General features: G+C 37.1%; 1 protein-coding gene across 2 annotated transcripts in view; it reads left to right on the top strand.

Moving 5' to 3' along the window:
* The window catches only part of LOC113073053 (voltage-dependent calcium channel subunit alpha-2/delta-1-like), an 85,924-nt gene that overhangs the window by 61,081 nt on the left and 11,177 nt on the right, over positions 1 to 13,666 (top strand). For both annotated transcript variants that reach the window (XM_026245925.1, XM_026245926.1), the window contains exons 19-26: positions 399 to 470; positions 1,965 to 2,036; positions 2,120 to 2,181; positions 2,282 to 2,358; positions 10,312 to 10,372; positions 10,661 to 10,758; positions 11,563 to 11,644; positions 12,189 to 12,251. In XM_026245925.1, coding sequence (XP_026101710.1) covers positions 399 to 470; positions 1,965 to 2,036; positions 2,120 to 2,181; positions 2,282 to 2,358; positions 10,312 to 10,372; positions 10,661 to 10,758; positions 11,563 to 11,644; positions 12,189 to 12,251 — 587 coding nt within the window. The remainder of the gene's footprint in view (positions 1 to 398; positions 471 to 1,964; positions 2,037 to 2,119; positions 2,182 to 2,281; positions 2,359 to 10,311; positions 10,373 to 10,660; positions 10,759 to 11,562; positions 11,645 to 12,188; positions 12,252 to 13,666) is intronic.

Raw genomic sequence — 13,666 nt, 5'->3', positions numbered from 1 at the left:
ATGTAATACGTTTAGATTAACTCTGGTTACATCTGAATGTTAAGTTATTTTATGTTCAAACTTAGCATAGTTAAATACAGAACACATTCTGTGCATTCTATATTATTCTAAAAATGTGAATGTTTATGAAAAGGAGACACAAAGAAGATTACATGTAAATAAAATACTTTTTTTTCATGAAAGAACTGAGATGAATTATAATTTTTTTCCTTCTCTGTGTAGAAGAACGTAATCAGATTTATGCCAACATAAATTAACTTTATAAACACTGTATATTTCTGTAGCTCAACAGAAACTTTCACTGTGATGTGTTTTAGACCCGGAGTACATTAACACTCAACCCAAAGCTAAACGTAAACTATAGAGAGAAATATTAACGTCATTCGGTTTCTCTTTAGAACCCCAAATTCCAGGAGCCTGTTACACTGGATTTTCTGGATGCAGAGCTGGAAAATGATATTAAAGTCCAGGTATGGCACAACGTACACAAAACAGTATTAATTGTTTTATTGCTATATTGATGAAACACCTGAGAGGTTTTGATTTCACGTGCAAACATTTGCAGTATGGTGCTTCAATACTTACAAATGCTTACATTTAGGCTACAGAACATGCGTTAAAAAAAGGGATGCATAGTTAGACAAGACAGTAGTGATTTATAATAGCAGTTGACAATGCCTGACCACAACAAGTCACTGAGGCTTTTTTATTTATTTATTTATTTTTGCACAAAATGAAATGCATTTGTGGATTAAACAATTACTTTGGGAGCAGTGTTGGGTGTTATACATTACTAAAATTATATTTAAAACAATAGTGTTTAACATAAGAATGTATCTAATGTTAAAATGAATGTTTTTAATGTAACTTTCTCCCTTTAAATGCTTTGGTCAGTTCAAGGATAATTTTTATAGAATTTATTTGAAAGAATTAAAAAGAGCAGTTTCATGTCTATCCTTGTATTGTTCTACTGGTCAACGTTGATGTGGAATTTAGAAAGTTATTTGTAAAAAGTAATGCAATATTTTTTATAGAGAGTAAGTAGTACAGTAATCTATTTGCACTGATACACTAAGATAAGTAGTAGCTATGAAATGAATTGCTTTTTTAGAGTAACTTACCCAACACTAGTGGCTACATTTAAATGCACCCAAATAATGCGTCTGTAATCGGATTGAACGCCTCAATCGGTCTGAAAAATGTTCATATAAACGCCTTAGTCGATCCGATTGAGCTCGATCCGAATGAAATTTCGATCAGACTGAAGGGGTGGTTTATTCCTCTTTTAGTACGATTGAGCGTGCATGCAAACATTCAATCGGATTGAACCACAAAACTGAAAGGACTGTGCATGTGCAATGACGCAGAAATAACTTAATGACGTATGACGCACGGAACAAGCGGCTCTTCCTGAATAAAGTGTTGTATAAATGCGTTTCCTCTCTTTATAAATCTCGTCTTTCACTCGGCAACTGTGAAGTGAGCAGGACAGCCTTGTTTTTGAGACTCATAGAAAGGCAATCCGTTTCGGGCGCGGGGAGGGGCTTTTTTTACGTGATAAATATGAGCAGCACAGCAAGGTGGGTTATATGCATATTTATCCATAAAGGTGGGAAATATTAAAACAAATAAAGAAACCGTGTAGTAGAGTGGTTATTATGTGCAAACAGAGAGAAACTCTAAATTATCTATGTCACTTTCTGTTTTCACTTTCAATATTTGAGCAGTGTGCACAAAAAAAATATTCCGATTTGTAGCTTGTGACATATAAACCCGCACATCAGCCCGATCACTTTATTTAGCGTTCATGCAAACACTACAGTCTGATTCATCAATCATAATTAATTCAGAAGTTTGCATGTAAACGTAGCCACTGTAATACGAGTGTAAAAGTCAAAGTACCATGGTGTTGCAGTCATTACTATAGTTTACACTGATTATTCTGATCTCTCTCGCTCTCACAGATACGGACTCTGATGATTGACAGAGACCCTGGGGAGAAAACAATAGACACGCTTGTTAAATCTCAGGATGAGGTGTGTAGATCTTCTATAGTTTTTCTTCTGCATCATATTTTGCCTATGTTTGCTTCACTTCTACATTTTATTCACCATATCAGAGATACATTGATCGAGGAATCAGGACGTACACCTGGGCGCCGGTTAACGGGACAGACTACAGGTTTGTTTGCTTTACCTATTCAAACTGTTTCGGAACTCTCTTAAATATCTGTGTGTATAAAACGCGTTGTCTTTTTCCTTTGTGTGTGGGTTTTCTGCAGCCTGGCCTTGGTTTTGCCTGAATACAGTCTGAATTACATCGAGGCAAACCTGGGGGACACTATAAAACTATCAATGTGTGAGTACCGCCTGCTCGCCCAGGACACTCAAACCAGCTCCCCATGTTAAGCAAACACACTATCATTTTTTAAAGATCAGATAGAGCCTTCGGCATGCAAAGCTATTGTTTTATGAAATAATTGAGACTGCTTGCAAATATTTTTCGTCGGCTCATGAGAGAGGTCTGCCTGTTTGTGTGTTTGACCTCGATTGTCCGGGCTGCTCTCTGTATTAAACTGAGGTCCAGCTGGTCTCCACCCATCCTGAGCAGTGTAGCCAGGCGTTTGATCTGACTCTCCCTAGCACACAGGGGCCCCGGCTGGGAAGAGAGACTGTGAACGTTCCCTCCCCTCTGGACATGTGCTGCAGAGGTCCAGATCTGCACACATACACAGGCGCTCAGCTCATTTGGAGGAATATTCCAGGTTGAGCTCTATCGATGGCATGTGGCTTGCTGTCAGTTTAGCAGACTGAGTTGAAAATGATTTAGAATCATATCTCATTGCCCCATAGACTTCTATTTCCGTGGTAATTGACAGATGGTGTCAATAGAGCTTAACTTGTACATAAGCCAGAACATTCCTTAAAGGAATATTGCATGAAAATTGCCGTTATCTTCTCGTTCTCAAACTTATATACTGTTATATACTGTTCCTCCTTTTCATATAACTAATGTTTATAGTACCTAAAATATCACTATATGATTATATGTAGTCTAAATGACTCCTAGGCATTCAAATCAGTGAGGTGAATTGATTCTTTCAGTAATCAAAACATGTTTTTTATTAAAAATGTTGTAATGTTTTTTTTTTTTTTGTTTTTTTTTTTTGTGGTTGAACTGTTTCTTAAACCAACGACAATACTGTACATTACCAGACAAACCTGCACACGTGCACATTTATTCTAAATAAATGCACGTGTGCAAAACACTTTTTTAGAAATCTTTCTATGATTCATCCTTTCTATCGCTATATCTTTGAATGGCACAGCACAATAGGGCAAATCTGAGTGTCTTTTACAGTTCTTTGTTGTCTATTCTCCTGATTTTAGCCATTTTTATTGAAATTATTTACATATATTTATCTTATATTTATTAGTATTTATTTTCTATGCTTAACTTGGTGGTTTAATTTAGTAGCCTATATATTTTTAATGCATGGTCTGTGTAACACCAGTCGCTGCAAATTAAAAAAACACATGCCAATAGAAAAAAATAAATAAAAAATAAAACGACAACTTGAAATTGAACTTCAATTTGAAAACACATGCACTGCTAATTCTCACAACACAATCAAATATTTGGTTTGGTTATGTATTTGTGTTGTGAGGATTTGCAGTGCTTTTCTGTATATACAGTTAGTTTATGTATTTGGTTGGTTGGACGCTACCAACAAGTCTCAATTATATTATTGTCCCTAGATATGAGACAGGTCACTCTTTTAATGATGTTTATGAAAAAAAAAAAAAAAAACTTAATAGCTTTGAAAATTAATAGCACACCTCTCCACAACAAGCCATTTGTTTTATAGACCTGTAGTGTGAAGGAGTATGAAATGAATTATTATTTTTATCCTTGCAACATTGCACTGAGGCTATGTGTGTCGAAGGATCACATTAGAATGCAGAGCTCCGAGCCAGAAGCTATTTCCCCTTTCTCACTGTTCATCAGCATAATTATTTTAGCATAACAGTGCTTTGTAAGATCACATATCTTTAACTTGAGTCATTATGAGTAAGAAAGCCAACAAAGGAAATTTTAGCTTGTGAAACAATGAGTAAAGCAGGTTTTGAAGACTGGAAGGGGCCACAGAAGGTCATATTGTGGCTTGTAAGCAGTAACAATCAGCTACTTGTGCAAACTCTCACCGCACAAGCGGTCACAGTAATTTGATGTTTTGTATGCCAGTTATAATAGTGCATCTAATTTATTATGTGCAAGCATGTTCAGGTGTGTGTTAATGTGCTAAAACTGATATTTCTGTATCCTGGCGAGTGCTAATGCAGATATGTGTGAGATGTGGTATCTGTTTCTCGCTCTTCCTCCTCTTATTCCCTCTCTCTCCATTTAAAGGATTCTGGCATAGGTTTACAGGCTCGTAAAGAGGCAGGTCCATATGGTTATTGAGAAAGGGGAAAGAGGCAGCAGCGCAGGGGTCAGGTTTTGCAGTGGTCTTCAGAGTGCTCCCGGAGACCTTAGGTGCCCGACTCTGCACTCTGGGAGCTCCAAAGGGCTTGTATGACCAAAGCCGAAAGCCGAATGTAAACTTCAGAAAGGCAGAACCAGAGAAGTGTGGCTTTTGGGATCCATGTAGTGCAAATAATGAGAAGAACAGGTGGAATGTGGAGTTCTCTCGAGGGACGTGTCCTTATGGCTGGTTGTAACCGAAAACTGTGATGATGGAGCCGGGTGCTTGGACCTGGCAGACCCTGGACTTGCCTGGATCTTACAAGTTGTGGATGTTTCTACATGATTAGCCTCACATGTGTGTGTCACCAGGTACTCAACACTGCAAAAAATGATTTTCTTAAGGCACGTTCACACCAAGGCTGATAACTATAACAATAACGAAAGATATACAGTAGTTTTGAAAATCATTTTAAATGTAGAAGAAAAACCCTGTAAGACCTTCAATCATCTTCGGAACAAAAATTACGATTTTTTGATTAAATAAATGTGGTCCAGAAATGTGGTCAATACAATACAATACAATACAATACAATATAATACATCTTTATTGTCAACCATGGTTGAAATTTGACGTTTTTCTACATGGGTAAAACAGTCCATGTGACATTAGTTGGCTCAACTCTCCCATTCTTCAACGTTTTCCACCATTTTGGAGAGTACCCAAGAACATATTGGACATAAAAGGCATTTTTTACGCTTAGGGGAAAGTGTGCATATGTATTGTAATACTTCCCAAAATGGTGACGTAACATTATATCATCTCTTGGTGTCAGTGGTGGAGCCGGAGGGGTGCCACCCCAAATTTTAATATGCTACTACTTAATTTTCCTTTATTTAATCATACTGAAAGTAGCTGTTATTTTAGCCTTGAGCTCAATATTGAATGCATCTGGTGTGTTGCATCATGCTCCATCTCATCCGGTGTACCTTCCAGCTTCAGCTAACTAACGAACGCATAACTTCATGCCACGTTTTAATTTTTTATTCGAGTGAAAAACACTGCGAGCAAAGAGGACACGGACAACGTGCTGACAGAAAAGACAGAGCAGGTTAATTTTAATAATAGGAAACAAAGTCTCAGCATTCAAATTCTATTAGTTTTATTAAGAATTTTAAATGATAAATACAGTTGTGGAGCTTCTGCATTGCTTCAGTTCATGCGGAGCAGGAGTGCATTCTAATTAGCACAAAATAAACATGAATGAACATCCGAGGGCATGTTGTAATCATGTAGTCATTCGATGATTGTTTCAGCCACAGAAAGACAGCAGCTTGAAAACATTGTCACATAACCTCAGAAAATTCATTCATAAACTAGCGAGAAACAAAATTTGCACTAGAGAGGATAATTTTGCAAAAATTACATTTATTATATTTTGTCTATATAATTATACTACTAATAATAATTCTTATTCTTCTTATTATTTTTTAATTAATATAAAGTATAGGCTAGTTAAAATGGTTTAATATTAAATATATACCAGCCATTGGTTTGTGTGGAGGCTAATATAGTTATCGTTATTGGTGTAAGCTGGGTTTTACTCAGGATTTTTGTTTGCATTTGCCATACATTGATACATTTACTTGAACCAACATGACAAAATATTGTCTTGCTTTCTGAAAAAAATTATCAAAATTACCTGAGTTTAATTTTTTTTTACAAAAATTGCAAATTTTTTAAAATAATCTTTCTGAATATTTTTTTGTTGTTTAAAGCAAAACCTCACTACATAAAAAAGACGACAATATCTTCTCAAGAAATCGTATGTTCATTTAAGAATGTTTTGATGGTTGTACTGGAAAACAAGACTAAGACTTTTTGCTGCCGTGGAAAGTTTTTGTTGTAGATCAGAGGTGCCGAGAGCACTGGTTTGAGAAGAAAAGAATTCGACATGGTGCTAATTATATTGATGGTAAATTTGGAGCAGATGTGAAGCCATTAATTCACTGACATTTGACAGAAGCTTCAAACACCCATTTGCACACAAACAAAGGTCTAATACTACCCTGTTTGACATGCACAGACCATATCAAGCCAGCATCCCTGTCTTTTATCAGCTATACTGTATATATTTTTTTAGTTAACAATAACAGCACTAATTCTGTGATACATTTTCCAGGTTTAAAACTTCTATATTTAATTGAACCATGGTCCCTATTTAATTAGTAAATAGTAGTACCCCAAGTCAAGAGCTTACCTACCATGAAGGGTATATGATATTCTGGTCTCTAGATGGCTGTGGTCCCTCTTTCTGCCAGTGAAATTGTTTTGCCCTTTTTGTCATATGCCAAGTAGAGATCTTTAGTCAGATTACTTAGAAATATGGTTAAAAAAGAAAAGAAAAGAAATGTAATACAACCAAAGTTTAACACTTGAAAATCCTAAGCATAACCTTCAAGTGCATCACTTGAAAATGTACAACAGGGTTCTTCAAATCTGGCCCTGGAGTGTTTAGCACCAACCCTGATCAACATCACCTGCCTATAATAACTTCTTGTAATCCTAAAAATCTTGATTTGCTTGCTCTGGTGTGTTTAATTAGGCTTGAACATAAACTCCAGACTTTATGAATGCTTAAAAAATAAAACATGACTATTTCTGGCTCTAATATCCATTCCGATGAATTACATTCAAAGCTGTTTTAAATTAGCCAATAAATGTACACCTTTACCCAGTAAATTTTGTAATGCATGGCATCTCATGGCTCTAGTGAAAGTATGCAATTTGGATCTAGCACTAATTTATTCCTTTTGACCTTCTAGTGATTAATCTTTATATTAGATTAAGCAATTGTCTAAAGTAACTGTCTCGAACATCAGCCATGAACAAAATGTTGTGTTCGCAAAGCAAGCCATCAGTTCTCAAGAATATATTAGGACCAGCTGTTTGGAGCTGTTTTGTCTAGCTCTTTTGTTTATATTGATTTTATTACGATTGCAGTCAATTTTCATTGTTCTAACATTAAAGATTAGGGTTAATTCTTTGTTTGGCTTGGTGAAAGTGGAGTTCGGAAGTTTCTAGGCAAATCAGCTTCTCCTGAATGCTGAGATGGTCTGGTTCTGTTTTGGCCTGTGAGATGATCTACTGGCTCACATCAATGACTGATTGCGTGTGCACCTTTGATGTACAAAGAGAGTCTGATGTGACTTCACCAAACACTGGATGACCCTTTTTTTGCTGACCGTGAATAACATATGCCAATTTGTTCAACGATCATGTCATTTGATGTTTTCATCAAGCATCAGAATTATTTTACCATGCCTGCCAAACTCTCCGCTCGCTCCTCTCGTAACTCTCTGTGTTGAATGGAAAGAACTGTGTGCATCCATTTCTTCATGTCTGTAATCTCAAACTCATGTCTTTGTTGTGTGTCCAGGATTTTGCTTAATTTGAAACCGCCATCATGCCTCATGAGCATGTTTTATATTAAATGCTTTTTACCAGAGTATCCCGTTTACAATGTTTGATGTCTTTTGGTACTGTGATGGACTGTCTTTCTCTTTGTCTTTTGATTGGTTGGATTTTCATCCACGGGGAACAAGGGCAAGTACTCTACCCTTCTCTTCTCTGACCGATAACTAGACTTACTAGCAATACAATACTTAAACCAGCTTAAAGTGGTTTGATGGTCTCCTGTGCTGTTCTGTTGACTGGTTTTAGTTACACCCCCCCCCCCCCCCCCCAAGGCCTGGATGCAAGCTAGATAAGATGAAGACCAGTTTGGGCTGGTTTTATGCATTTTTCAATCAGGACCACTTTCGTCAAGTATTTTATTACAATTATATTGGATACAGTCAGTGTTGGCGGTATGGATATGTTCTGTGCAACACTCCACACGTCTGTCCATGCAGCCATGCTTGGACAGAGTGGGAGAGCAGCAAGACAACCCCCGGTCCCCCACATTAAGGGGGAAGCGTCACTCCAAGTTAGGCAATTGAGGATATTCAACGAGCATTTTGCATAAAATGCTTAAAGCAAATATGTGATTGTAAAAGGGGAAGCATACGACCTCTTTCAGCAGGATGAGGTGCCTGTTATATACATTAATGCTGTAAATTGCATAATTGTGGGTGGCATTCCAGCAGGGTAAGAATACACCCTGCGGGAGTACTTCGAATGACTGTCATTGATATTGCGTTCTTATGTATAGCACTCAATACTTAGTTGGGGCTCCTTTTGCCTGAATTAATGCAGCAATGCGGTGTGGCATGGAGTTGATCAGTCTGTGGCACTGCTCAGGTGTTATGAGAGCCCAGGTTGCTCTGATAGTGGCCTTCAGCTCTTCTGCATTCTTGGGTCTGGCATAACGCATCTTCCTCTTCACAATACCCCAAAGATTTTCTATGGGGTTAAGGTCAGGCGAGTTTGCTGACCAATTAAGAACAGGGATACCATGGTCCTTAAACCAGGTACTGGTAGCTTTGACACTGTGTGTAGGTGCCAAGTCATGTTGGAAGATGAAATCTGCATCTCCATAAAGTTGGTTAGCAGCGGGAAGCATGAAGTGATCCAAAACTTCCTTGTATATGGCTGTGTTGACCTTGGACCTCAGAAAACACAGTGGACCAACACCAGCAGATGACATGGTACCGCAAACCATCACTGACTGTGGAAACTTTACACTGGACCTCAAGCAACGTGGATTGTGTGCCTCTCCTCTCTTCCTCCAGACTCTGGGACCCTGATTTCCAAATGAAATGCAAAATTTACTTTCATCAGACAACATAACTTTGGACCACTCAGCAGCAGTCCAGTCCTTTTTGTCTTTAGATGCTTCTGACGCTGTCTGTTGTTCAAGAGTGGCTTGACGCAAGGAAAGCGACAGCTGAAACCCATGTCTTGCATATGTCTGTGTGTAGTGGTTCTTGAAGCACTGACTCCAGCTGCAGTCCACTCTTTGTGAATCTCCCCCACATTTTTGAATGGGTTTTGTTTCACAATCCTCTCCAGGGTGCGGTTATCCCTATTGCTTGTACACCTTTTTAATCACATCTTTTCCTTCCCTTCGCCTCTCTATTAATGTGCTTGGACACAGAGCTCTGGCAGACAAGACAATATACACAGCAATATGGATTAAAAGAGCACTAATCTTAGATGTTCTGAAACATGCTGCAATAGTTTCATTTGCAAGCAGCGATGCGATGGAAGAGATGCTGAAGAATGGGAATTTAAATAGGATAATGTGATAGGTGCCAATCCTGGATTGGTATACGTCAGGAACAGCTGACTGTCAGATGATGCCAGCTTGACTGATGTAGCCTGCTTGATGCTGAATTTTATTTTATTTATTATTCTCTAATAAATGTTTGGTTTAAATGACCAATATGGGGTTTTCAATGGTCAAAGCTGATACAGATAACAAAAAATAATAGACATGGCAGCTCCAGTGATGATATATGTGATATATCTGTTGAAAAAATAATTTTAAACCAGCCTAAAATGGTTTGATGGTCTTTGTTAGTCTTCCATGCGGACTATTGACTGGTTTTAGAGGGTTTGGGGCTGTGGATACCAGCTAGATCAACTTAAGACCAGTTTGGATAGATCAACTGAAGACTAGTTTAAACTAGTCTAATGCGTGTTTTAACAGCAGGGAAAGACTAGTAACATTTAATTAAAACAGTCGAGACGAACACATACAATGAAATGAAATGACCATTTTGTTATGCCATATTTACTTGTATTCCACTTCAATCTATACAATTCTCTATAGTAATGTTCAGTATGCTCTGTCTACAGATGTCTTTAAATCTCTCTCTCTCTCTCTCTCTCTCTCTCTGTAGCCTTTGAAACCATGAAGCAGGAGAAATTTGAGGAATATGGGTACACCTTTATTGCACCCAGGTAACACACACACACACACACATGGAGCAGAAATGGCAGACCTCCCACAGGGTTTAGTAGTGACAGGTTTATGGGCTCACTGTATCTAGACCCCATTGGTCTTTCAAGGCCTATAAATTCACACCTTCAGACCCACATTTCACTCCTATTAACAATGGATCCCACAGACACAGCAGCAGCAAATATGTTTGGTGAAATGAATACACAGGTCTCACTGTGGTCATCAGACAGATTGTGTTTTATTTATTTATTTATTTAGTTTTTGTATTATTATTATTATTTTTTTAGGGAATACTGCAAGGACCTTAAAGTCTCATCCAACAACACCCAATTTTTGGTGGACTTCAATGAGTACATTGACAGGAAAACTTCAAATCATTCTCTGTGTGAGTGCAAACCTCAATTCACATGTATTCATCTGAAAGTATACGAGTATGGCCCACAATGCAATAACCTCAACTTGACCTTCCTTTTCTTGTGTGATAAATATAAGCTGTGCTTACTTGCTTATTCTTTTAATTATTTATTTATTTATTTCCCCTTATTTGGTCAGGCTTCCAAAAGCAAAAAGAATGTTTTCCGAGTAATTTTTATTAAAAGTGATATTAAAAGATTCAAAGTTCAAAGTTTCCAATACTTTTCAGCCACTTGTATAGCACTATCCTTTGCAAAAACAAACCACTGTGGGTATTTTTCAATACATGATGTAGTGATATCAGAGGTAAGAGGGCTCAGATTACTCTCTTTAAGTGGCTGAGTCAGGTTGATTCCCACTCAAATGATGTCAGCCTGTGTGTGGCGGTCCTGCTGTCTGAGAAGGTGACCCCTAACAGCGCTCGGTTTAATCACACTGTAATTGATCTGTAATGACTCTAGCACTGTCATCCTAATGTTCTTACCCATCGTGACTCACTGTTTTCTGTAAAGAGATGCTATCGCTACAGCACTCACACACCCAAAGACCTTTGCTTAATAGGCATTATTTTTCTCCTGAGAAGTATGGAAGGTTTTTGTCATCAAGTTGTTGCTTTTAAATTTAAATGACCATATTTTTATTTATTTGAAAAATGTCCTTTGTCTATGCAATGCTGGTAAAGGTTTTCTGCTCCAAAGAAAATTCTGTCTCAATCCTGTTTTCCATGACATAATTCAAAACTATCGATTATAAAATCTTTGTCTGTATTGTTCAGGTAATCTCACTCTTGTAAACCGGTTGCTGCTGGATGCCTGTCTCACGGCAGACCTCGTCAAAGTCTGGAAGGATCAGAATGTGTAAGATTACAGCAAAACACACACATGGAACCATGTAAAACAATCATCTTCGTCTGTGTGAAATGTCTTGAGTTTTCAATTACAAAGATCTCTGCAGGCCAGAGAGACGCCTTCATAAAGCTGCTGAACACAAAGCTCCATTTAAAGTCCTGACATGAATAAGACTGCTGTCTTATTGTCAAAAGCAAACTGTTAAGAGTCTAGCAATTACAACCAGGATTAAAGAACCCGAACATGTGGGAGTCCAAAAACAATACACAATGCATTTGACACATTTCAAAACTGTTTCCAATTAAACAAATGGTGACCCAAATGTCACATTAGGCCTATGTTATTTATTTATTTATCTATATTTTTATTTGGAGGATGAATGTGTTAATGGTTACTCTGAATCTTGAAGTGATTGAATTTCAAGTACACTGTTAGAATACCTAAACAAAACACTCACAGGTGTCAATGTTGCTTGGTTTATATTTGTGGTCTTTGGGAACATTCTAAACTACATGCTAAACATACTGAGGTGTTTTTTTTTTTTTTTTATTAGAGATGGAGTTTTGGCCCGGTTTGTGGCTACAGATGGAGGCATTACACGTGTGTATCCTAAAAGGTAAATTCCATTCACAGTTGTGTGAAATATGTGCACTTCTCCATCCCCATGTGTGCATGCATGTTTGAGAGATGCTAAATTCTTTACAATCTTTCCTCTGTCGGCAAGCCCCGCAGGGGTCTGTGGTTGAGACCAAAAGAAGGGGAGAGAGAGAGGATGTTTCTGGTACAGAGTGACTCTTTTGACATTTCTTATGGGAGCCATGTGCAGCTCTTGCTCTCTTTCTCCTGTCTTTATTAGCATAAATCTATAACAGTGAGTGCATGAGTTCATAGACTTGCCCTGGTGGTGTAAAACAGCAGGATGTTGTTAAAGAAGCTATAATGGTGCACTTATTCACAATTCATATTTACTCACCTCGGTTCTAAAAACAAAACACTCTTTTGTAGCTTCTCGGCACCAGCTATTATTTGCTTGCATTTTCTAGCATAGGTCAGCTTGTACATGCTGCCAATCATCATCGGCATACTGAATCAAATGATAGATAGGTTTCCTATGTCAGCTATTTTGAGCATGGACCATTTCAAATTTTGTAGTAAAGTGCTGTATTTTTCAACCGCTTTAGCGCATTGTTATGAATCTAATAGAGCTGTTTGCAGGAAAGTTATGATTTTTTTTTTCCCCACAGATAGAGCACAGTCTCTTCATTAACAACAGCAAATTTGGAGTCTCTAATTCAAGCTCTAATTCAAGCTCTTATACCTAATTCCACCAACAGACCAATTTACATTCATGTCTCTGCTAGAACCGTAAGGTCTAAAAGCAAAATTATTTTTTTCTGATTCCTTGGCTCATACCGAGTTGAACGCATACCAAAAATTTAATTTCGATTTTGAATTTTAAGAAAAATCTACTTTTTCAAACTCGTCCTAGATGGTATATCCAATTTTCAATGGAATTGGCTCATATCATCTTCAGAGGATTCTGGCAAAAGTTATCAAAAGCTTTATGATTTACCAAGCCGTTTTCGAAAAGTGTGTTAACAAATTTGACAAAGTTTGTGCAAAAATAGACTTGAGGCTATATCTCTGCAACACTTTCGTGGATTCTGACCAAACTTGGTATGGGTTATAACAAGCATGACCTGAGGGCACAGCACCACCTACTAGTCAAATGATATATACTGTGTGTGTATATATATATATATATATATATATATATATATATATATATCTATCTATCTATCTATCTATCTATCTATATATATATATATATATATATATATATATACACACACAGTATATATCATTTGACTAGTAGGTGGTGCTGTGCCCTCATATCTATCTATCTATCTATCTATCTATCTATCTATCTATATATATATATATATATATATATATATATATATATATATATATATATATATATATATATATATATATATATATATATATATATATATATATATATATATA

Source organism: Carassius auratus, unplaced genomic scaffold (genome assembly GCF_003368295.1).
Source record: "Carassius auratus strain Wakin unplaced genomic scaffold, ASM336829v1 scaf_tig00011294, whole genome shotgun sequence".
In the NCBI taxonomy this organism is placed as follows: Eukaryota; Metazoa; Chordata; class Actinopteri; order Cypriniformes; family Cyprinidae; genus Carassius; species Carassius auratus.
The sequence above is the reverse complement of the archived record's forward strand: the minus strand, read 5'-3'. Positions and strand labels throughout refer to the sequence as shown.